This window comes from Gambusia affinis, linkage group LG21 (genome assembly GCF_019740435.1).
Source record: "Gambusia affinis linkage group LG21, SWU_Gaff_1.0, whole genome shotgun sequence".
Taxonomy (NCBI): domain Eukaryota; kingdom Metazoa; phylum Chordata; class Actinopteri; order Cyprinodontiformes; family Poeciliidae; genus Gambusia; species Gambusia affinis.
Genome location: NC_057888.1, coordinates 20,582,223 through 20,608,365, shown reverse-complemented (window position 1 = coordinate 20,608,365; position 26,143 = coordinate 20,582,223). Strand labels below are relative to the sequence as shown.

The 26,143-nt window shown below is 41.9% G+C and overlaps 1 protein-coding gene across 3 annotated transcripts; it reads left to right on the top strand.

Moving 5' to 3' along the window:
• The first annotated feature begins 91 nt into the window (after positions 1–91).
• On the top strand, positions 92–22,626 carry gfod1 (glucose-fructose oxidoreductase domain containing 1). 3 transcript variants are annotated; one of them, XM_044104444.1, is made up of 3 exons: positions 92–954; positions 19,644–19,837; positions 20,051–22,626. In XM_044104444.1, the coding sequence occupies exons 1-3, from the start codon at positions 702–704 to the stop codon at positions 20,789–20,791; spliced, it is 1,188 nt and encodes a 395-aa protein (XP_043960379.1). In that variant the 5' UTR covers positions 92–701; the 3' UTR covers positions 20,792–22,626. The 3 variants fall into 3 exon arrangements, with proteins under 3 accessions (XP_043960379.1, XP_043960381.1, XP_043960380.1); XM_044104446.1 differs by lacking the exon at positions 92–954 and adding an exon at positions 5,060–5,149; XM_044104445.1 differs by lacking the exon at positions 92–954 and adding an exon at positions 5,160–5,775.
• Positions 22,627–26,143: the final 3,517 nt, after the last annotated feature.

Sequence of the window (26,143 nt, the reverse complement as noted above, 5' to 3'; positions counted from 1 at the left end):
CTTTGTTTTGAAACAACGTGTTTTAGAAGCTCCAATCGATTCTCTGACACGGGAGCTTGTGCTGCGGCTTTTATTTTGAAGTGTAGCGCCGAATTTCCTGTCAGCGTTGAGCTGCTGCAGTGTGAGCAGACACCGCCGCAACATCAGCCAAGGGCTGTCGCTGCGGTGAGATCCTCCTCCGGGGTGCTAGCAGCGGTGACGGCGCACTCTGGATCCACCTGCCGCTGGATGAAGCTCCTTCCTTGTGCTCCTCGATCTGAAGGCCCGCTTGTAGATGGATGGATAGCTAACCCGGTGGAGGGTGGTGACCTGCCCTTTGCTGCCTCTCTGCGGTCTGATCGCGGGCAGACGTGGACGGGTTGAGGACCGGAATGGTGAATTAAAATATTTCTTCTTAACTGATCGGAGGACTGATCGTGTTTCCCACTCGTCTATGGGATGATTTTTATTTTCTTTTTATTGGTGGTGGAAGCTGAACTACATGTCTGATCGGAGCGGGAGCGGGAGGAGAATGCAACGCGGTGGGTGTGTGGCGGCAGGTGGATGGCCAACCTGACCGTCTCAGCCGCCGTCCCCCCCCCCCCAATTCAGATCGGCTGGCAGCAGCCGCCGCCTCAGCGCTGGCTATTCACGGATCAGTGAAAAGGACGAAAATAACCCAGACTTGAATCGGAGTAAAATAAACAGTTAAAGGCAGAGCCATGCTTCCAGGGGTCGGGGTTTTCGGCACCAGCCTGACCGCCCGGGTGATCATCCCGCTGCTGAAGAACGAAGGCTTCGCGGTGAAGGCGCTGTGGGGCCGGACGCAGGAGGAGGCGGAGGAGCTGGCCAAGGAGATGAACGTGCCCTTCTACACCAACCGGATCGACGACGTGCTGCTGCATCAGGACGTGGATCTGGTGTGCATCAACCTGCCGCCGCCTCTGACGCGGCAGATCGCTGTCAAAACGCTGGGTGAGTCCCGCTGCTGGATGCTGCGGCCCTGCTGCAGCTCCCAGCATCTTTGTTTGTGTTTGTCTCTGTTTCAGTCAAACGTCAGATGTGACCTTGTGTTAATGAAAGTCATACCTGGACACACACACACACATGGCCCTCAGAGGGAGGCTGATCTAGTTAAAATGTGGAGCAGTGCAGCTTATTCTGGAGATCACATTCACCGTGATGAATGAACGGTGGCGGCGTGGAGCCGCTCTGAACACACAGGCTTTATTCACCGCTGCAGCCTGGCAGCAGAGCTCAGCTGGAAGCTCCGACAGGTCAGCTCTGTGACTGGAAACATGTAAGTTCTCTGCTGCTGCACACCTACAGCAAGAAGCGAAGAACAGGAAGTTACGTAGCAGCATCAGCGCCCACTAACAGAGGCCGCAAGTCTTCCTGTCTTTCACTTTGCTGGTGATCAGTTTTGACTTTAGCAGATGTCAGGTCTTGCTCTCTTTTAATGACGTTACAGATCATTTGAAAGAGGTTAGTCTAGCGGTGCACCGATTGGAGTTTTCTGGCCGAAAGAAGACGGACTTTCCGATTCCGATTTTGGCCGATACCGATTTTTTTTTTTTCTTATCTGAAAATTTGCTAAATATACAGACAGAGTCACTAATTTGGCAACAGTCTTTTGATTGTTAACAGCACATGTGCAGATGTAACATGGTGGACGGCCCTGTCGGTTTGTCCATCCAACCATCTAGAAAAGGTTTCGTGACAGGATTTGGAGTGTGTGTATGTGTGTGTGGCAGCAGAAAGACCGGTGTCTCCCAGGTCATCTTTCGTGTCACAGATGAGCCGTATCCAATAGATATGCATCCCGGCTCGGCCTGGCCCGCGTGCCATTCTTCTGCTCTTTCCTCTCGGTTTCCTCACGGCTTCATTGTGTGAGCGCCGCCTGTTCCTTCCCACCCTCCCCTCTTCCTCATCGGCCAGCCCAGACCAGGCCTGGTCCAGTTCTGCTTGCAGAGCTGACCAGTACGAACCACAGTTTGGTCCTCTGGGCCAAGAAATGCTTTTTGAAGCGAAACTTGTAATAACCGGGTTAGAGTAAAAGCTGGCAGTGACGGCCTCGTGCTCCGGCTCTGACATGGAATCCATCTGGATCGCTGTCAGCTGACCGCTGGAAAATCGGCAGCAGCCTCTCGGATCAACATGCTGGTCGTTTTCTGACTTCCTTCCTTCAGCAGGGTGTGAGACGAGAGGCTGGCATTCATGAACATTATCAGGCTTCCTAATCAGAGAAATGTGACCTTGGATCAGAAGCTTGATTAGAGTTTTAGCTTGTGTTCATGTCCAACAGAGTTACCAGGATGTTTATTCTGGTCTGTGCTTTCACCCTAACGCTAACCCTTTCACCCAGAGAGCCTCCTGATTTTTTCAAACTCAGTGATTTCCATTTGCATGATTTATCATTTCTCTTTCCAGCAAAAACTAGATGATAAAAGTCTTCAGTCTGGTGCTTTGGTCTTAACTAGCACTTATTTTGAAGGAGAGTTTTGATTACAGAGACTTCATAATTTATTTATTTTATTTTATTTTTTGCATACCTATTTTGGATATTTAAAATATCTTCCAGTTCCAGTGTTAAATGTTCTTTAGAATTTAAATCTTATTGATATGTGAGAATTATTAATCAATGATTACCATTCTGTTAGTTGAAAATGGCCTCAAAACAATAATAGTATTGATTATCGCAATAACTTCTGGGACAATGTATTGTCCAGCAAAATTAGTTATTGTGACAGACCTGGCAGTGTTGGTCCATCACATAAAACCCAGAAGGTGTTTTTGTGTAGAATAACAAAAACCTGAAAGTGGGTTGAATATTTTTGATATGGCCGATCAGTCCGAGTCGCAACAAACTAGTCGGCGCAGCCAGGTTTGATGTGGAATTAAGAAAACGAGAACAGCACTGATGAGTTGGTGGAACATTGCAGCAGTTGTTCTGGTTCTACCTGAGCTCGGAACCGGTCGGTCTCGCTGGGCAGCATCTCTCCGTGCTGCAGCCAGTTTTCCTTTTCTTTCACCTCCTCGTGTTTCCTTTTCTCACTACAGCAGCATTCCTGAGGCGCCGCTGTCACTCAGGCTTTTATCTCAGCAGCAGCAGTAGTAGAGGATGTCACGCTGTCTGCTACACATGCGCACACACACACACCCACACACACACTCTGACGCTGATTTGCCGTCTAGGACAGACCCGTGACAGCCTGGGGGATCCCTGAGATGCAGTTTGTTGTAAGGAAGGTGTGATTTCCCAAGACTTAGGACAAGGTTTCCCAAAAAAAAACTTGCTAAGCCCGGCGGTCATTCATCCAGTGGCCCACCATGTTTTTGACTTAAAAAATGTTTAGAGTTGACAAGAAATGTTAAAATATCATGATTGGAAGATACCTGAACACCAACTATAAACGCTTAAAAAATGAAAACATTTTAAAATACTTAAAAAAATAAAAATAAGCAATGCTTAGCCTGGTGGCCCGCCAGACTTATGATACACCGGGGGAAACCCTGCTTACAGTGGCATTTAGTTGTTCTGCCAACAGGTTGGTTCATGTGATTTAACTAGGACATATTTTTTTAAAAAATAGCTACAGTGTCTCTCCTTTAGCGAATTTATTGGATTTGGGTATCTGAAGTCAATTGGAGGAAATGTCTAACTTTGCTATTTTTGTGTTGTCCCACTTCATTTAAATAATGTTTTGTTAAGTCTGTCAGGGCCGGCCTGAGATTCTCACAGTGTAGCCTAACATAAACAGCACAGCATCCTGGTACTTCGGTAGAAACTTTAAACAAAAATGTATTACATAGTATAGCTATATTTTATTAAAACAGAAAAGCAAAACATAATTGTTGCTTGAAAACATTACGTATCACTGCTATAGTAATTTTGTTTTAAAAAAGAATAACCCGGAGAGAAGGCACACAAGTACGAGGAGAACATTAAAACTATCAGCACCACTATTTGTATTAATATTTCACCCAGTTTCCCATTATCGGGGTTCTTTTTCCTTAGGATTCTAATGAAACATAATGGATAATGAACTCTGATCATAGAACAGCTTTTCCTTAAAATTCGGTCACCTTAAAGTACCAGCTTGACACCACTGCTCAGAAAAATCCCAGATTGTTGTACTTGTTTATTTCGTAGCCAACCGAGCCATCAGAAAATCAACCTTTTCCTGTGTTCATTCATAGCAGAGAAGAACGAAGTGTTGCGTGGTTTTAAACTTTGCATCTCCATCTCAGACCAACAGAACTCTGTTATTGTGTCTCTGAAACACGCTAGCTTCTATCAACTCCAGCTAGCTTCTGTCAACTCTAGCTAGCTTCTGTCAGCTCTAGCTAGCTTTTGTCGTCCAGGTTTTCTACTTCACTGTTCCATATACAGGAGCTTTACTGACTTTTTTAAGTTTCTCACAAACACGGTGGCGCTAGCTTACAGCATTAGCCCAGCTAGCCTGTGTCATCCATTGGCATTTCCTTGTTTCCCGCCCTTCTGCCTCATAGGGAAAGTATTTCCAAACAATGCTTTTGTTTGTGTTGTCAGCTAAAGAGGGTCACTTATGTTTTTTGTGATTGTACTCGCCATTTTAGTAGAGTTAAAAACTTACGGTAATCAGGAGGGTAAGGAGCTGAATCTTTCTGGTACTGCTAGAGGAAGTCCAGCTGTCTGGGCAAACGTTGATTTTGACTCAAATGAGTATCTTTGAATTATTCATTTTTTAGTTGTGGTTAAGTCAATGGATTGATCCTCTTTACAATCATTGCAGAAAAGGCAGATAAAAAAGACCTTCTCACCACAATACCACATACAACGAGCAACTTTTGTTGTTCAGTTTTATCTCAAAAAAGCTGCAAAGAAAAAAGGCTCCAAAGATACAGCTGGTACTATAACCCTGCAACGCATCAATACCTCACCATATGGTGTCAGATTATCTCAAACTGAAAATTAATATTTCTCCTTTTTAGCAGAAGTAGTTCAGGGTTTGTGTAGTTAAAGTAAACGAATACTTCACACCAGCTGTTGAATTATCACGCAGATGTTCTGGTTTGATAATTCCTCAGTTCGCGACCTACTTCCTATTAGAGGCATCAAACGGCCATAAAAAAAAGCTCCTCAAGTGTCCTCGCTTCCACGTGGACGCCATGCAGCTTTAATGCTCCGGTAAGCGGAGGAAAGTTCTGGGCGTTTGAGCGAAGAAAATCCACTTCAGGGGAAGCATAGCTTATTTAGCTCTTTAGGAAGGCCGGGCTGTGAACTGTGGCCGAAAACTCAGGGGAATAAAGACATCCGAAGGAACTGAACCTGGATTTACTCTGGGACAAACGGCTTTATTAGGTGGACGTTACACACCGGGTTGTTTTGGTGACTTTAATGCAGCAGCCTTTGGGAATGTGAGAGCTGCGCTGAAATGCAACCCACTGCAGAGTTTCAGGTGCTCTCCCTGCCTCTTTGTGTGCTTGTGGGAGGCAGGATGCGGTGAGAGAGAAACCCTGCAGCTCAACTCTGTGTGACCGCTGGACTCCTCCAGCAGCAGGAAGTGTCTCTTTAAGGCAGCTCCGGTGTGAAACTGCCGATGCCTCCGAAGTGCACCAGACTGCGTCGTAACATGAGACGGACATGTCAGAGGGAGATGGCGGCGGCGTTCTGCGTCAGTGGGGAGTACGCTGCAGCGTCAGACCGAGTCTGTGTGCAGACATGCGTCGGAAAGCTATCTCTGTCTTCATCAAAGTGCATCAGATGTGATTCTGAGCTCCCCCATGTGAGAGGCAGGGCGTATCAGGTGTCTGGTCAGTATGTGTCTGCATCATCTTAGAATAGCCTGTTAGCAGGACGGTTAGTCTGGAAGCAACTCTCCTGTCTGCGCTGAACAACACATCACCGCCTGCGGCTTTACTCTTATGTTTAACTCAGCACCCTAACTCCTCCAATCAATGAGGTTTCCTTGATTGTCGCATAAATATTAATACCTGACAAAGAGACTGTAAATAAGTCCTAAAAAAATCCTCTAGTTTTCCAAGCCAGCCGGATCCAATCTGTCTCCTTGTTTGCTTTAGAGGGATTCATTCTCCTGCCCTCCTTTGGTCTGACCTATAGTCATGAAGTTCCCTTCAAAAGAACCTCTGTGGCAACATGAAGTGGGTTTAACGACACATTACGTGTACCGATTTAAAGAAAATTAAGGACAGATTAGAAACGTGGCTGGACTTCTTGCATCAATGACTCATCCAGGAGATTGTAACAGAATCCAGAACATCTAGAGCACTGCAGGCCTCACTGGCGTCAGCTAAAGGTTACATTGAATCCACAGTTTCTAAACAGTTCAACTATAATCAAATCAGTTCTAGTTGGTGTGAGTTGAACTCGGAACTGGTACTTCGGAACATTGACATTGCGTAACAATACAGCCTAGACATTGACCTTTAAATGTTTACTTTGTGACCTCTGACCAGTTGAATGAAAAATAAATGAACTCTGAACTGTAACTGTAGATGATGTCATGGTTGTCTAACACATGTTCCCTTTTCGTCAGCCAGAGCAGAGAGCAGAGCAGGCATAAAAGTAGAACTGTTGATTTGATGGAGCAGATTGTAAGGTTGATTAAAGGATGTGCGTCTCTCAGCTTGAACTTGATTAGCTTTGTGATGAAGAACTCCTTCCTGCACTGATTCAACACCTGCTGACTCCATTAAACAAGCCGGTTTAAGGCATCAGATTATGCTAATGCTATATGCACAACCACAGTTTTTACCCTGAACATTTAGACTCATCTTTTACGCACTACCTTGTGTTGCTCATGCATTAATCAAACTAAAGCGCGTTGACGTTTGTGGCTGTAAAGTGACAAGACGTGGAATAGTTCACTTTGGTAAATTGGTGTTTACGGCTCTTTTATTAGAGCGTCATGATGATGTGAGATCTTATCACCGCAGAGTAAACAGCACATGACCCGGGTGTTATTTCTTTTAATGCTGACATGCGCTGAGTCATGGCGCTGGTTCGTCGGCGCTCTGATGAGCTTTCAGACACCTGCCTGTTCTGACTGGCCACCCAGTGGCATGCAGCTATTTATAACCAGTCTGCAAAGGGCAAGCCGGCATCATCATAAATACATGTTCCACCTCTGATGCTCTTATGCAAGCACGCTTCAGAGCAGGGATGGGCTGTTTGGCAACCAGGCCCCTTTTGTTTACAGGGACAGTGATGCCACAATCATGCGGATTACGCAAAAATCCACATAAATTGGATTGGAGGAAAACACTTACAACATTTTTTATATTTGTTTCCTGCAGATCTGTTCTGTAAAATCTGCTCCACCAAACAGCTCCAGCCAGTTGGGGCACAAGTCAAAGGTTATTATGGGGTGTTCTGAAGTGCCTGGTATTGGCACATTAACAATCAGCCTTTTGTTTGCCTCAATAGCTGTCGGGTGGGGTGTCTGTAAATTGGGTTTCCTTTTCAGAGATGCCATCAGTGTTGATGAATTTGGTACCTGAGAGGTGTGGATGTTGTTTGAACAGGTTTACTTTGGACCACTTCAGAGCTGTTTTGGCCTGTCTTATGAGGAAACTGCTGCTGCAGAAAAAAATTCCTAGAGCATGACACCTCCAGCTCTTTGCTTCACAGTTGGTATGAGCTCTGTTTCCTGGAAAGCTGTATATTGCTGACGCTGAAAAATGTCAGCTGCTCTGGTATCCAGATGAACTTTAGGCTCGTCTCTCCACTGAACATTGTTCTAGAAATCCTGGTGGTTGTCTGGCAAACTTCAGTCTGGCCATTGTTATTTTCATTCTTAGCAGTAGTTACCTCCTTGCACATGTTCCATGAAAGCTAATATTCCATGAAATGTGAAAGATGGATGTCTTTATAAAACCATAATGGCATCCAGCTTTATAGCAGCAGCAGTGAGTGTCTCCTGCAGGTTTCGTATTGACATTTTCGGACATTTGGAGTCTTCCTGTTGCATCTTGCAGTTTGCTATCAGGGAGAACTTTCTAGAATGATCAAATCTATGCATGTTTGCTGTTTTTCTGAATGTCATCTACTTGCTGACTTTTTCAAGCTGATATAAGATTCATTTTAGACCAAATGGTCTGCCTTCTTTCAGAAGGTGTTTGGATCTCAACAGGAACACATTCTGGATGTCAGTGTAAAGAACCCTGCTAAACTCTGTTAAGGAAACTACTCAGGTATATTGCTTTTATTTAACAAAACACATCCGGTGTAAATTAAATCGATATGAGGAAACCCAACTCCTGATGAAAGCCTTTGTCAGACTCTTTGCAGCGTTTCTGGCCTCAGACGTGACTGAATAGAATCTGGTTTTATTAGAAGAAAGGCTCCTTTCTTCTGATGTTGACTTCTGTTCAGTTTGTTGGCTAAATAGATTCAGAACCTTTGGGTTTCAGTGGATTCCGACCGATTTAGGCCCAGTCAGATCAACGCCCTCCCTAATGGCGAGCCAGCCAGGAGAATAGGTCTGATAGAGTGCTATGCTGCCATTCTCATGCCTTCTCCTTTCACTGTTTTTAGCACAAGGTTCCCATTGCTTCTCGTCTGTGTTCCCTCAGACGCCCATTAACATGCTAATGACGGCCTGGGAGCGTACGGGGCCGGTGCGGGTCTGGGAGAGACAGGAAGGGACGGGTATACGGTACAGAGTGGAGAGGAGGCTTGTCATCCTGTGAAATTGCCTTTGTGTTTGGGTTGAATGGCTGGATTGGGGGGAGTTTCTCTTAGTACACCGCCACACCGGGCTTGACAAGTGAGTATCCCTGAAGAACCCGTCTCTTCATGCTTCTGCATGAAGAGACTTCTGCGGCAGTTCATTCCAAATGAACTTGGATTGGAAGCTTTGGATGGAGGATCACATTGTGGTGGTAAATCCCAGGGCTACGCAGAGGGCAAGCTTTTCAAACGGGATTTAACCAGACGCCGGCTTCTACTATGAAATAATTCTGCATCATTAGGCAGACGTCTGAAGAAGGATTTTGTATCTCTCTCTGAGCAAACTGAATTGAAGGGAAGCGAGTATTTGCTTTCATGGATTTTCGAGGGTCAGTGCTTTTATTTGGGCAGAAAAATGACAGAATAGAAAAAGAGGAAGAGAAAATTGTCATCAAAGACCAGTATGTCAGGGATTTTCCAGTGACGACCTAATGTCCTAATATGTGATTAAACTCACAGTGAGTGTGCGTGTGTGGGTGTGGGCGTGTGTGTGTGTGTGTGTGTGTGTGTGTAGGGATCATTTTCAGTTTGTCATGCATTGCACGTGACAGAAAACAAAGGCTCTGCCCTAATGATTGTGGAAGTCATGTGGTCATTTGTGTGAAATATGGCTCTAAAGGAAATCATTCGTCGTTGGACAGTGGGGGGCGTAACAAGCGCTTGTTGTATTAAAAAAAGGCACATTCCTTCCATTCCAAGGCATTTCTTGCAGTACTTCCTGGTTGCAGTCAAGACGTGACTTCATCCACTTATAAGGCAGTTTTTTAGGGACGCAAAAATGTGAATGTATGGACTGATAAATAATATTAACATTGCTGTAACCAATAAGTGATATTTATTGATACTGTATTCCCTACCCTTTTAACACCATAAAAATATGTCCACATCATTGACATTGTTTCTTTTCTTCACCTAAACACTCTACAGTCCTGTATTGCATCACTATCAATTTCAGATGACCTTGACCAGACCTTTCACATCCCAAAACACACACAAATGGCCACGAGATGGAAATATCCATCAATTATTAATGTTGGCCTAACTTTACTGATTGAGCAGTGATCAGTAAAATCAAAGGTAGGACTCAGATTTTCCTCATCCAACTGTGCCGTTAATACCAAAATATCTCCCCTCACTACTAGCTAGTAGGTTTAAAAGCAGGTGCCGCATGTTGGCTTACAGCATGTTAGCTTGTTGTACCTATTTCAAAAACTTTTATTTTGTAGTGTTAAAAGAGTTAGTCTTTGAGATGTCAGTCGATTAAAAAAGATTACTTGTTTAGGCTGAACCAACACAAAAGTGGTTCGGTTAATACCAGGTGGTTGCATCAGCTTAAACACAGCTTCCTGTCTGTCTGTGGAGTTAGGAAATCACTTGTGTAATTATCTTGCACAAACACACCACGTCCTGTCCACCTCCGCCTGCCACACCTCTCGACTCTCTTTGAATGGTTTTTACTGACTGGTGCTCCCAGACGTCCTCAGCTCTCTCCTATTAGACCAGACCTGCTCCAATTGGTTTTACAAGAATCAGCCTTGACTGTGCTAGCTAATTGGCCTGCAGGGGACGGAGGACAAGTGGCAGCTGCAGACATGAGAGAGGACGGATGTGTGGAAGTTGTCAGTCAGAGCCTCTTTCTTTCCCCCTTTCTGCCACCGGTTCTGTCACTTTTTCACCTACACGTTTATTTCCTTTGATCAGGCTGGAAGAAACAGCAGAACTCAGATAATTACTGATGAGCTGCAGATGAAATTATCGTATTTCTAAAGCAGGAAGTGAGGCTTTGGTGTGCGACAGTGAAGTGCTTCTCACTTCCTGTTATGTTGACGTCTGTGCGATACTGAAGGTTCTTCTGATCACTTCCTGCTTTCAACACTCTCAGTGTGTAATGGCTGTTCACTCTGAGGGAAGGATGTCAGGAGGAGATGCTTTTGTTTAGTGGGCAGCCATCTCTTTCCATCTACAGAGCTTTGCAAAAACTACTCATGCTGAACTTTTTCATTTGACCTCAATTTCCAGCCTACACCCTGGTATGCTAACCAGGGGATAGCGAACCACAGCCACCCACAACTGGCTGAAATTCTCCAACACTTGGGACTTCCTCTAAAAACGCTTAAAACTGCTTATTTTTAACAGTTCAAACAACAAATATACCTGGGTATGCGTTAATACGCAATGGAAACCATCTTAGCTCTACCACTCAAGCTAACATCTATAGTCTTCATCATCTCCACTTTTGGGGGTACAACCAATCGGCAACAAGGAAATTAAATGCTGTTCCTGGATTGGCTGCCTTGCAAATGCCAGCTAGTAGCATTGTATGTAAATATAGCAACTTCCAAATATGTATTTTATTCATATATTTATTAAATTTTCTCCAAATAAATCTGCTTTCTACAGAAGAAACTGCGAATAGTTAAATATGTGAAAACTGGACCATGAGTAGGCTGGAGTCTGATGTGTTAGATTTTATGTGATGGACCAACACAATGTAAAGCATCATTTTTATTTTATTTTATTTTTTCCCCACCAGGGGGTTTTTTGTGGGCTCTAGTGTCCCTTATTTGAAAGTAGGCTGACAGGAAGGGGGAAAGAGAGGGGCGAAGACATACGGCAAACGTCGGCCGGGTCCGGGAATCGAACCCGCGACCGCCGCGTCGAGGACTGAAGGCCTCCAAATGTGGGTCGCGCTATCCCCTACCCCACCACAGCACGCCCACGTAAAGCATCATTTTGACGAGGAAGGAGAGGATGAATGGTTTCGAATTTGTTTTAACAAATCGTAAATTTGAAAAGCAGATATGTGGACGAAAGTGCAAGCTGGACAAATAAGCCAAAGTTTTAGGGTCTAGGTTTTCATTTTCTATGGTAAAAATACTTTCAGCTGCTATTTTAGCAAAAAGTGGTTCTGCAAAGTGTTGACCCTTATATCACTTGTCTTGTAGAAACCACACCAACGGACAAAGCTGGTTTTATGGGTGTAATTTCAACAATTCATCTTCTTAAGCTAAGAGACAGTAATTCAGATAGCTGGGGCACTAACTTTTAATCCTACATCTCCAAGTCCATTCAGTAGACTTCTATCTGCTTCCACCATCTACCATGATGTAGAACTGAACATTTTAAATACAGTTGTCATTAAGAATCAGTTATGAATTCCTGATGGTGAGCCAGAAATAAACTGAAGTGACGTTTTACACAAATCAGCCGATCTGTCCCGTACAGATGAACTCGGAAAGATGCAAATAAGTGTTTGCATGCAGAGTATTTATACTCAGCTATTTAAAGACGCACTGGAAACATCGACAGAGCGTTGCTTAGAAAGGCCAACACGTACTGGTGTGTATGAGAGACTGTTGCATAAAGTTTTACAAACAGTCTGATTATTTCCACCACTATTGGTTCTGCAGACAGTGACGCTCAGTCAGCATTAGCAGGTACCAGCGGTTTCTTCGGCTGTGTGTGTTCTCCTCACAGCTCTCAGCCGGAGTGCTTCGCATTTTGTATCCTGCCGATCTCCTAAGCACACAGCCGTTATCACACTGACCTATATAAGCAGGCCGGACCGACCTGAGGGGTCAGGGATTCGCCTTCTCAGCCTGTTATACTCCATCTGAAGAAAACATGCAGTCAAAAGTTAACGGAGGACACTTTGGTTGGTTTATGTAACACCACTGTTGATGTCTCATGTGGGGGACTCAGACTGCCGGCCCTTCAGACAGACCCGCCTCACGCCTCAGCGGTCCCATTGTTAGCGGGTGCTGCTTCCAGCAAACGGTGTGTATAGAGATTTGAGAGACTGTTTCCCCCTAGCTATGATACCAGTGACCCCTGGGAACACACTTCACATTTTTCTGAGCCATGTTTGTCGTGTTGAGGAGAGTAAAGTTTTCTCTTTTGCTACAGGCACTGTTTTCTGCTCAATACGGTCTAATATAATCAACAGTTTAAAGTTTTTTGATATGTCTGGCATTTGTTTGCAGTGTTTACAAAACAATATCCTCGTGGGCATATTGTGACCTAAATTTTTATGGGTAGCACTTAGTAATGCTAACCATATTATGCATGCTGTTATGGGAGGTAATTAGTGAGGCAACGATACAGAAATTTGGGTCAATAACAACATAAATACGACATAAATGCTGCTGTTATGGTTGATGACTAATATTTACTGAGATTATACATTGTACTTTCAACACAGTTTAACAGTGATCATACGGTCTGCATTGCCACGCTACATCTGCTACGCTCCCCATAATCCTGCACTGCAAATGCCAATCAAATACCATCCATCCGTCCGTCCATCCATCCATCCATCCACCCACCCACTAACATCGGCTGACACAGATGAAGTTGACATATTGTGCATCTCCAGTGCTAATCCCTAATGTTTTAAAGTTATGGTGTCAGCACTGCAATGATTTTGTTTTCAATTAGTAGTTTTAGTTAATTAAATCCTGTTTAACTCCAGGGCTGTGTCAGTCATTACACAATATTCAATGACTGATCTTAACAGACAGGGTTTTAAAATCTCATTGTTACAAGAAACCTCAGTTTCTTAATCCCACTTTTGTTGACTTATTGGTGGTTTTTACTGTGAAATCAGAATCAGATGTGTAGAAATTTGATCATCAAAAAGTGGCCACAGATTCTCTGATTGGTGCTTCTTTGAGTAGAAATTACCAAAATACTTGCTTCTATTTCTAAGCAAAAAAAAAAAAAAAGTGTAGTAATGTTTAGAAATATATATAAAATAATTCATTTCAGACTCTGTTCCCGAATTACGACTCTTCACTGGCAGTTCTCAGAGAGAGCTTACTTCAATAAAGAAAATCCAAAATTGCCCGTCACATTTAAAAGAAGAGTGTTAATTCTCTGACCTCAGGGTCTGACTGTTTTTAGTTTCCTCTCTGTCATGCTGATTCTTTAGGGTTTTGTTTTTAAACCAGCTTACTTCTCTGTCTGAACTGCCAACAAATACTCTGTAGGTAATAAGCTTACATGTTGGCTCCTTCATGTCCTGCGAGTCATGGGTTCCAGAAGAGACCTGTGTGTGTGGAACTTTAGAAGTGTGTGTAGCCGTGTGCAAAAAAAAAGTGACCTACTTTAAAGTGATAACTGTTAGCTCATTGCGGCTCATTAGCATCCTGAGCCTCCTCTCCTCTGCTACCTCCTAGCATCTTTCAGTAGCTTCACCAGACACAAAGATTCCCTTGTTGACTCCGATGGAATCTGCCAGAAAAACTTAGGCCACATCATGTGCTTTTATTTTTAAAGTCCTTACTCCCTTTTTAGACCAATTCACGAAGCTAATAGTGACTAGAGACATACTAAACAAGAATTAGCATATTACGTTAGCATTTATTGCAGCTAGCATTACAAAATCTGCCGCCTCTATGTTGGTATACCGGAGAATGGGGATTACCTTAACTCTGAGACTTCCACGTGGCTTTCGACAATTTACAAATTAAGCCTGTTTCATAACAAATGGAGATTGAAAATGGCAAAAGGGGGGAAACTGAGCAACTTTAATCAAACTCTCGTCCGTTTGCCGTTTGTTTTTCATGTCGTTTTCTTCAGTGGTTCTTCATGCAGCGCCCCCGCAGGTGAAGAGATAAACTGCTCAAAGGGTTTCATTGAGTGCATTGTGAAAGCGAACTGGACCAACTGAAAATGTCACAAATGTTACAATTTTGGTCACCAATTGAACTCAGTCTACCAGACTATCAGTTGTAAAAACATTTAATCTTTTTTTCTTTCTCGTGAAATATGTTTTTAACTATTTTAAAAGCAACTCTTTGTCACACACAGTTAATGACCTTTGTCCTTTTAGTCTCATTTAACCTGCACAAAACTGTCACTTAGAAGCAGTTCCTGTGAAACAAAGAACCAGTTTCAGTGCCTGCTTATATTTTCTGACCGCCTCTACAGACGTGATCAGAAGAGCAGTCTGTTTGACAAATAGCCAACCCTCAGCATAAATTTTCTTTACTTTATCCTCCTTCAAGCTGCATGGATTGACCTTGTAGTCATGCCTTTGCAATTAACTAGCTGGGCGGCCCACAAAGACGTGTTAACACCACAGCAATTCATTAACGTGTCAGCAACACAAAACTGATCTTTAAATCACATGAATGTGGCATTTACACGCGCTAAAACCTGAAGTGCCCCTGGGCGGCTTTCCTGGTTTCCCTGCACCCGACGAAAGCAGCTGTGGGCCGCTCTGATGATAAAATGCAAATGTCACTGGGAGGGTGTGAGATGGTTCTTTGTGAGGCTGCAGACAGATCCATCAACACCAGCACTGGCTCAGCTGTTTGTGAGTTACCGGGGCTGCTGCTTGTGCGTGTGTCAGAATGATTAGAGAAGAGAAGGGAAGCAGCTCGGTCCAGCAGTTAATCAGACCCGAGAGGATCCTGAGCAGCGGGGGACTGCAGATGTAAGGCTTCGAAGACATACACATCCATCTACTTTTATTATTCGTTTATTTGCATGCAAGCTCCATGCACTTTACAAAGAGGTAATCTGTGGACACCATCAGTATCTATGTGGTGTGATTGGGCTTGTTTGGCTATAGTGCATGCCAAACTAGCCACTCTGGTACTGAGGTTAATTGTGGTACTTAGACACATTGTGGAATACTAACCTCCTTACATTAGCTGAGGGTTACAGCAGGCTGAGTGAGGCTAATGCTCCCCATTATTCATGATTCTGCTGTACGCTAATGGACCTGGAGCTACATTACAGACAGTGTACACACTGCAATGTTCCCCTGTCACCATGTGAGTATGTTAGCTGTCCTTCGTGTGGTAGCTTATTGTTTCAGATTGAATGGTGGAGTGTTTGTTTTGTGGTATAGAAACATAAAGATATTTTATAGAACAACGCAATTTGTTTCTGAGGTCAATCCATAGCAACAACAGTTTAGCATATTTGTCAGTAGCGCTACACTTTAGCTATGTTAGCAAAGTTTGAATGATATGTTGGAATACTTTTTAGACTGACATTATAAACCAAAGTGAAAGATTACAATCTTTACAGTCAGATTACAGTATCACTAATGTATTCTTAGTGATTAAAAAAAACCCCTGGTAAACCAGGACTGAATCATTCCATACTATTCACAGATTCTTTTAAAACACATTTTGTGATTCCTGGAACTTTTAATCAAGTTGTGAAAACAAAAGATTTGTCTTTTTTTTTTTTTTTCAAGAAAATATAGTGCCTCATTTCCTGAGTTGGTATGGCCATTAATCCAGCAGTCTTCAACCTGTAGTACAATATTTTTAAGTCTGTTGCAGGCATTAAATTCGCATTCATGAAATTTAAATTTAGACTTTCTTTGTGACTATAATAATAATAATAATAACAATAATAAGGATATTTTATACTAAGATCCCCAACTATAATAGAAAACAGGGTCATAAACTGAGGTATTCAGAATCAATCTGAGGCTGCAGCTTAAAACTAAGGAAGGAATTTAACAGTTCAGCTTAGTAAATTCTTGCTAATCAGCCAGACATAAGAAACCTTCCTCGTGGCTTGTATTACTGTAATTTTTTTATCTTTTTGGTGTCTTTTTTTCCAACTTCCTGACCTCCCCCGTGCTGGAGCACAAAGACGACGCAGCATGCCAGATGGTTAGTCCTGCTGACCTGTTCTCCTAGCTTTTCTATTTCTAGCATAACCAGGCAAAGAGGCCTATTGTTTACACTGTTGGCATTAAGCTTAATCCACAAGCTCCCCCTGCGAATTCCAGCTGTTCCCACTGGACCACGTTGCAGATACACTGGATGTATGCAGATGTTACCTTGATTTGTTGTCCTCAAACAATCAGAAAGCATTTAACTTTTAAAATCTTCAAAAAGGTCTAAAACCTTTTACTTTTAAGGTGTTCCCTCACTGCAGCCAAAGCCCTCCTTCGTCTCTAGACCGTGGCCTATTGGTGTGTGTTCCTGTGAACACTGGTACTCAGCGTTATAAACCCTGAGTCATGCAGAGAGGCCCAGACGATGAGCTCGGCAGTGAGCCAGGAGGCGCAGTGAAGTGTGGAGACTTGGCTTTCAGTTGTAATGATGCATCCACTCGCTCCTGGCCAGAGTTCCTGCCTGTGTTGGGTCATTTCTTTCTGCTGTTGTCCAACCTAAAGCATCCAAAGGCCTGCAGGACTTGAGAAACTAATCGGTCCATTTACTGATGGCAGTGAGGCAGATTTTAATCAAAGATACTTTAGCTTACACCGTTGCTGTTGAGGATGTCTTGTACATCTGCGTGTTTAGCTAATGGACCACATCTCACTCCCACAGCGGTGCAGTCACCACCTTAAAATTTACTCTTGGAACAAATCTCCTTTTGGTCATGCAGGACTGTATTTACATTCAAGTATTCTCAGTCTTTTGTTCTTTCTGTGACTATCAGGACTTTAAAGTCTAACCTTGGCAAACTTGATCTGTTAAGGACAATCAAATCCAAAGCTTATAGCAGGAGATAACTCTGAGGATTGCACACTGGGAGTTTGGTTGCTAGTATCAGTTGACTTGTGTCAACTGGCACCATTGACTCTGAAGGAGAAAAGTTTCTAGGCGGGGTCACTGGATGATGGGTGTTGCAGCGGTGGGTCCCAAACACAAAATACTGGTGACCGTAGTTTAACTGCAGCAATACTTTATATTGGCATATTTTATCAGGGGTCCTATATTTTGCTGATCTCTGTTGTTCTTAATGTCATTAATGCTGCCCAGAACGTAACTATGCAAAGAAGAAACCCTTTGTTTTGGCTTGTCTAGAGGTGCTGTTAACTTCTCTGGGCTTAAAAGGATTGATATAAATCTTGGTAACACTATATTTGTGGGGGTGTGCATAAGACTGGCATGACACAGTCATAAAATGACATAACATCATGAAGAAGTCTTCATAAATGGTTATGACTGTTGTCATGAAGTGTCATTCAGTAAATAATGACACTTTTAATGCAGAGTTGCACTAAAAGTTGCACCAGAAGTCCATTAAAAGTGTCAACTTTGCATTATTTGGTAAATAATGAGACTTTTAACGCAAAGTTGTATTAAAACTTGCATTGAAAGTCCATTAAAAGTGTCAACCCGGACGTGGGACGATTATATTCACGCACTCCCTCCATCCTCTATTTTGCTTTAACGAAACAGTCACGGAGACAGCGCCACGCCTTTCTGCAGACGGCCTCCTCTGCCGACAAAGACGCTACAATTTACATCCAGGAGATTTTAACCGTTTGACAATTTTTGTAGTTATTTAGTAAAGAATCATACAAATGTATAGTTGCTCCTCGCGTATGGATACAAAAGTCAGACAATTGGAAGCAGACTAGTTGAATCGAGACATCAACATTGCTGTCTGAGCGCATTTCTGCATAAAGCACGGCAACAAACTTCATGAAACACTGCAAGACACTTTAGTATTTAGTCATCCAGGGTGCATTGAATACCTCAAGTCATTTATTTTTGAAGCTAACTTCGCAAAGTCTTAGAGCTTCATTTGAATTCCGCTAAAACATTGGATGGGTTGGGAATCTACCAAGAAAGCAAAGTCATCTTTTGTGTCTCCTCGAACATAAACAAATGAGTCAGGGGCTCCTCTGTTGTTTCTTGGCTTTGTGTGTTAGCTCTAGTTTGGAAACTGGGTGGGGACGCTTCTCAGAACTGGGGCAAACAGATTTATGTCTTGACCGAGCCAATTGGAGCTAATAGCAGATTAGGAGGCGTCCACATCCACAAAACTGTTTGCTCACTTATGACCCCTTAGGCAGGACAGAGGGAAAAGCAGCATGTTAACCAAAATGTTTAGCCCTGATGTGGAATGAAGGAAGGACGTTTGTTTTGAGTATAGAAAAAGACAACAGTTACCAGACTAGGTAGTAGATTAATATACTATTAATCCAGTGTAACATATTAGTTTTTGACAATAGAATAGAATAGAAATATCCTTTATTGTCCAATTCAAATGTAGCAGCAGCAAAGTGGCAGTAGGTTCACTCAAAGATAAAAACATAAAAAATATATAACATTAAGAATAACTTACTGTACAGTAAGGACATAATAAAGAACATAAAATGCAAACATCCAACATGTTCCTGGTTAGCATGAAAAATGTTTTAAAGAAATCCCCACACATCCCTGGAGCCCCAAGTATTTTGGAGCCACCCAGGAGTCTGTCGGTTGAAACTGGATTGCTGTTGTTGTTTTCTAATGTCATGTTCTTCATTTCAGCTCTAATCGAAAATCTCCTTGAATCTGCCTGTCCTCACATCACTGATGCGTCTCCTGTCTCTGCTGTGTTTGGGTTTTGTTTGTAGCTGTGGGCCATTTGATCCACTGGAAGAGATTTTAATTAGGTTCCATGCTGTGTCTTATTTTTTTTTCTATCAGCCTTCTACTGAGCCTTCAGCTACACCAGTTGATCTGATCTAAGCTCTGTGATCCCTGCTGTCTTATACCCTCAAGTTCTAATCAGGTCATTTTTTGAGCCCTCTAGTGTGTAAATTCTTCCAAATTGCATGTAAGGATTCAAATTTAGAGTGACATCTTCCCTGTTGTTGACTGCCTGTTAATATTCCCAGGATTTATAGAATGCATTCACTATTTGCTTTGTTTTTCTAAAAGGTTGCTTGCGTATATACTTTCCTCGACTCGGAGGGGAGAGCTTGTTCCATTCAAGAATCTCAGAGTCAGCTGTTGTAGGAGTTGCCTTTTTTTGCAGGGAGGCATTGTTTCCTTGTGGGAATGCATGTTTTCATTCACAGGAGGATGTCTGTAGATGTTGCTAAATCTACTCACTTCTTGTGTTTTTTTTCCCCCACACCTCAAGTTCGACTCTACCGTCAGACAGAACAAGGAAAAACTGATTGTGCAGCTGAAGAACGCAAAAGTCATTATTCTGTCTTTTCTTTTTAAAGGTATTGGCAAGAACGTCATATGTGATAGGACTGCCACTCCTCTGGATGCCTTCCGAATGATGTCAGCTGCTCAGTACTACCCAAAGCTGCTCAGCATTATGGGAAATGTGCTGCGTTTCTTGCCGGCCTTTGTTCGAATGAAGGAACTTCTGGAGGAAGGGTACATCGGAGAACTTCTGGTCTGTGAGGCCCAGGTATGATGAAAAAACATTTGCTTGCTGCTTGACAGTGAGTTGTTTCTGTTGTTGTCGCATTGCTCACATTTCCTGTAAGAGAAATAGTTAGAGAAAACATTAAGGATTCTGATTTCACTTATTTTATGACTCATTCTTGGGGTTTCTTTGTAGTAAGAAATTGAAGCAATAGCAAAAACCTTTGCATATTTTTCTGTGTTTTTTGTTACTAAGGTCCACAGTGGCAGTCTCTTGGGGAAGAAATACAACTGGAGCTGTGACGACCTGATGGGAGGCGGTGGACTGCATTCGGTGGGCAGCTACATCATTGACCTCCTCACATTTCTAACAGGTCAGCGGGCGGTCAAGGTGCACGGCTTCCTGAAGACTTTCGTCAAACAGACGGACCACATCCGGGGCATCCGTCAGATAACCAGTGACGACTTCTGCACGTTCCAGATGGTGTTAGAAGGAGGCGCTTGCTGCACTGTCACCCTCAACTTCAACGTCCCTGGAGAGTTTCGCCAGGAAGTGATTGTCGTGGGAACCGTCGGGAGGTTAATGGTCACGGGCATGGACCTGTACGGACAGAAGAACAGTGGCGGGGGGGGGAGTGATGGCGGTCCTGAACTCCTGCTCAAAGACACCACTCCTCTTGAGAAGGCCTCCTTGCCAGAAAAGGCCTTTAGTGACATTCCATCCCCGTACCTCACCGGGACAATCCGCATGATCCAGGCTGTGCGGCAGGCCTTCCAAGACCAGGATGACCGTCGGACCTGGGATGGAAGGCCCTTGACGATGGCTGCCACTTTTGAGGACTGCCTATATGCTCTTTGCGTGGTGGATACAATCAAGAAGTCTAACCAGTGTGGAGAATGGCAGAACATTGTGGTCATGAAGGAGGAGCCGGAAGTCAGCCCTGCCTATTTGATCAGTGAGGCCATGCGAAGCAGTAGGATGTCACTCTACTGTTAACATCTGGCTGATGTACAGCTGTGGAGGACCGTGGCCTTGGTCAAGTTCAAAGCACTTTCATAGAACTGCTGGATTTAATTTATCTCAGCTCTAGTTTTATTTAAATGTGCGCTGTTACTGTTACAGAGACTTTATACCAATGTGATGCAGATATCTGTGGTGTTGTTGCCTCAGCAACAGGGGGGAGAGCTAGGTTCTTAACAATCAAATCTGTATTTCTAAGAAAGCCCCATCTGTTCTTTCTTTTACATTTGATAAGGGACTCGAGTCCTTCTGCTAGTTGTATTTGTAAACCAGACTAATTCACAAAAGAATGACATTGGAAGCGTATCGGGAAATGAAACTACTTGCTGGTTAGCTGGTCAGTCAGTAATGACAGCCTGTCAGAAACCTGCTTCTGATCATTCCGTTCAACAAGCTCACACTTCTGTGTCCTCATGCTTATTAAACATCCTGCTGGCTGCTTTATCAAACAAGTATTGTTCATCCTTTCCCTGCATTCTTTCAACGACTTCATGACTAGGAGTGGAAACACAATACCTTACACTGTGGGTCCGAACAAGGACAGCCAAGGAAGAATGAAATCGTTGCTGTACTCTGAAGTCCTTGCTAGTTTTACCAAGTCAACATTTGAAAAGTCAATGCGCTTGACAGTCTCCATCTGTTTACTGTGTATTCTGCCGTTTGTGTGTGAAACAACAGAAAAAAAATAATAATACATTGGCTGGTGGGTAATTCAGAGGCTTTAACATTCTGGTTAATGTATGCAATATAAAACGGCTGCAGCCTTAAATAAAGGGTTAGATCACACCTTATACATTTTATGCCTTTATGCAGTTGGCTGTGCATTAGCCTTTTATTTCTGTACGGGTGATCAGTAGTGATACTTGGATGTTTCCCTAATTTATTGCTTTTACTTTCTGTTCATGGGTGTAGTACGTTGCTAATGCTAAGCTAACCTTAACTGTTGCTGCAAGTAAATATAATCCTGTTCAACATGCGTAAAAATACAGTAAAAATCATAAACAAATACATGAGGGTCTAGTTGGTACGGTTGGGGATAGTCTGTGCTTTTCACTGTCATTAGGTCCTATGTAGCCATAATGGCTAACAGTGTTAATTTTTGTATCAATTTCAGACTGTCCCACTCTGAACTCTATCGCTAACGATGATTTAGAAGCGGTTTACGTTTCCGAGATGTCAGAGAGGCTTAATCTGTGTTTTACCTTGAACAAAGTTAGCCATTTTTTTATTACCTTACTGCTCTTGCTCTTTTGCTGTATTTCATTTGTACTTGGAAGTCAGAATTTCTGAATTCCAAGTTCAAGAAATCAACTAGGGTGCTCCCTAAGTCAGAACTTTGACTGAACATTTTGTAGATTTCTAAGCCAATGCTAAGCTTAAAATCCAAAATGGCTGCCAGTTGTATAGCCGTTGAAATAAACTATTAATTTGCAGTGCTGATACTTTGTATCTTAATAAATCAGTCATGGACTCAGTTCTGCTAAACCTTAAAGAAAGAAAGTGTTGCTATTGTCTTTAAATTCATAAAATACCGAGAAATATATTTTTTGCTAATATTGCTAACAGCAGTTAGCAGTACTCACCAAAATCTCAAACATTTTCAAAACTGCAACAAACGCATTTAAAATTGAAGTGATTATTCACAAGTCAAAGTTTTCTCTCAAACGCAAATTGAACATATTAACATTGCTTGAAGCAAATGGCAGCCATTTTGGTGAACAAACCACTGGCACAGCGTAATGGTAAAAGTGTAGCTGGCTAATAGCGGAGTATTTTATGGCTAAAATAATCACTCGTATTAAAAATATGGTGAAAATAAAAGTGGAACTTAAAATTATAACACAAACACATGAGTTTCTAAATGAATGTCAATGATTGATGTTTACGGTTTGGCTAATACGTTAGCTTTTAGCCTGGTTGTAATTAGCGCAGTGCTTGCCAAAGAAATTAGCACAAGGTCGAGGATGGAAAACACAGGGGTCCTCTGAAAAATGTTTTTTTTAAAAGCTCTGTGGGGTCAGGTTATATTTAGAATTGTTAGCTGCTCCTTGGCAATTTTCCTGAAAAAGCTAGCAAAATAGGCTGAAGTTCAACTTAGTTTGAAAAAGCCAAAAAGATCTTTTTGTTTGGTTTGTTTATGCATTGCTATTCCCATGTTCCATCTGCAATTTCAAGTTCAAAAACTGTTCTGGAGTTCTATTTGTGTAGCAACTACTGAAAATGTACATATGAAAAATATTGCAAAACTAGTGTATGTCTGAACAGTTAAACAAGTACTGTATGTGTTTTATGTGTAAAAACCAACAAACTGGAATGTGTTTCGATGCGTTTTAAGGTATTTATTGTGTGGTTTTGATGTTTTACATTTTCGTGGACAGATCTGCAGTTTATTTGTGAGATTAACAGACTGAGGCCTTTGGAGCATTCAGCTTCTTTGTCCCCCCCTCCCTTACAGAACCAAAATAAAACAATTAAACTCACTGAAGCGCTTTTTGTTTGCTGTTAGGCTGCGGTGTGGATCACAGCCAGAACCCGACGACGCTGCTGAAAACCGTTTGTCTCAGAGTGCGACATTTACAATCTGTGACGACTATATGCTGATGACTGTCTAGTTTGTTTTATTTAAATATTTTCCTTGTGGTTTGCCAGGTTACACCATGCTTCCCTGAGGTCAAGATCCAAACTGTTTTGCACTTTCATCTGAAATACCTTTGGACAAAAAAAACCCAAAACTACTCACCAAGTGATGCACCTTGGGAAAACAAAGTCTGAGCTCAACAGAGATAAGCTATCGCTCTTCTCGATAAAAGATTGGCCTTTGTATACCAAACACCTTATCAGAACTCCACACAGACTTTCCCCCTTTGTCAGATTAGAAAGTAAATGTAAACCTATAAAACCTGTTGTCAGGATGTGGACTTTTCTCAGGAGGTTTTATTTCACTGTCATGTTTATTTTGAAACTTAAATCTCCTATTTCATCGACTTTGATATAAGTCCTGAACTGGTAAAAGAAGAGCAGTAAATTTCTCCAGTGATGATCTTCTCCTCATCAGACATGTAAACTCCCTTATCCACTGTGGGATTTATGGCAATAAATTCTTCATTTTTCATTATTTCCACCATGTGGATGAATTATGTTCCATTTCCTGTCGGTTAAACCGATAGTTGCGGTTTACAGGGTCTAAAATGTATGAGCAACCCAACAGGGAAGTGAGATTGCATGGAAATTTTGACGTTGAGTAACTTCCAAGAACTGATTAAAATTGATGAATTTAAATGAAAATGGGTTTTATTTCCAGAGTTTTAGTTTAAAAGTGAGCACACTGGATGTGTAGAATAATTAGTCACAGAGTGATGCATTTTAAAAGTGTATTTCTTTAAATCTTTATTATGGCTTAGATCTAAACATAAACTAAAATCCATTTCTATTGAGAAGTAGAAAAATTAAAATGAAAAATGACCAACTTGGGTTCCAGGCGTATCCACTCTTCCGCTTTGGATCGGGGAAAAAATGAAAATAAAGTTTGTGCTGAACAGAAGACTTTGGATCACAGTCCAATTCTTTTTCCCCTTTCTGTCATCTCTGATTCAAATTTTTTTTTTTTTTTGATAATATACTTTTTTCCTTCTACTTAACTTTCTGTGAATATGCTTGGATACAGCAGTTTGTAAACAGCCAGCTTTTTCTGGAGTACCTTCATTATGGAGGCTGTCAGTTATTGTTTCCCTTATAACAATTACGTTGGCAGTTTTCCTTTTCATTGGCCATGTCATGCAATTTCTGTATTAAAAATGATTTTTAAATAACATTTAGAGGAACTGAATGATAGGTGTTTGTTTGCTGAAAAAAATAAAATAAAATAATAAAAATAATAAACTTTAAGGAATTAAATTTGTTTCTATTTAGCCATGGAGGATTCTTAAGGCTAATCCCTGTTTGTTTTTTGTTTTTTAACACACCTCTTCCGTCCACTTAACTTTCCGACAATGTGCTTGGAAATAACATTCCGAGGCCAATTTCTTGATTTAATCTAAAGCAATTGATTCCCCTTTTAATTTATATCAATGCGCATTTTACACATCTACCTGAAAACGTGACCAGCATTGTGATAAATATTTTTTTTACTGTGAGTAAAGCCTATTCGGACATTTCAATCTAATTTCATATATTTTCATTTGGCCCACACCACGAAGATACTTTTCCCTATTGCTGGTCGGGGATTGGATATTGAAAACTGGTGAGTATATGGATGGATGGATGTTTTGTCAAATTATATTGCTACATATTTAGACATTTGTTTAAATATTGCTTTTCGTGTTTGAGTGGCGTTGACGTTTGTATTGACATTATTTGAAAGTCTCTGATGACCCCTGCTGGAGGCCGGTGGTGTTGCCTCACTCCTGTGAAAACGTTGCCCAAATGTTACTGAGGACACAGAATTGCTGACCTCTGACCTCTCAGATGTTTCATCGCTTCTTCAAAATGTACTTTAAATTGGACATTAAACATATATATGCGTGTGTGTTTGTTTGCATGAATGTAGGTACGTAAATATTTCCCAATATGCTATAGAGTATATTGATGAGTCTAGAGTTGTTTGCACTTTTTTTTTAAATAAAATATTCCACTTAAATTACAGCTTGTAATACCAAGGTGGTGTTACAATTCAGAGGTCAAATAAGATTTTGATTTATTTATTTTATTCTTTATTTGGCCATGGTAGCCCTGTGCCACGTTGCTCTGCATTACCAGTTTTTCGTGTCCATCATTGCCTGTAGGTTTATATTTACTGGCTGACCCCAATGTGTCTAATCAATAGTTTGACTTTATAAATGCATCAGTCAGTCCAGTTAGTGCCATCAGTTTCCCAGCACCAGATTTTTGTGCTTCATTTAAAATGGTGAAATGTGAATCAGATAAAGTGATAACCTGACTGGGACATTTCCTCTGTTTTCCCTGTACTTCCAACATGCAGATGTGGCAGCTGAACGTTTTGTATCCCAAAGAGAGTGTTAAGATATTTTCTAGATATCAGTAAATGTTGCTGAATATGTCTGCTTTCTTTTGTCAACAAAACTACAAACTTGTATTTTTTTATGACACTTTTCGTGACTTTCTGTGTTGTGTGCAAAAGTCACTCTGTTCAGCCACTAGAGGTCCTCAGTGTTTCGGTTTTCCAACAAAAGCCTGGTCCTCCAGGTGTTCAGTTTTCTGATTGCTCTTTGTTGTGTGGACATTTAAGTCCTTTAACTCCAGGTGATGTATGGATTAAAGTTAATTTATCTTAAACTAAACCTTGCAGGAGTTGTCAAGCTTTGACCTCTC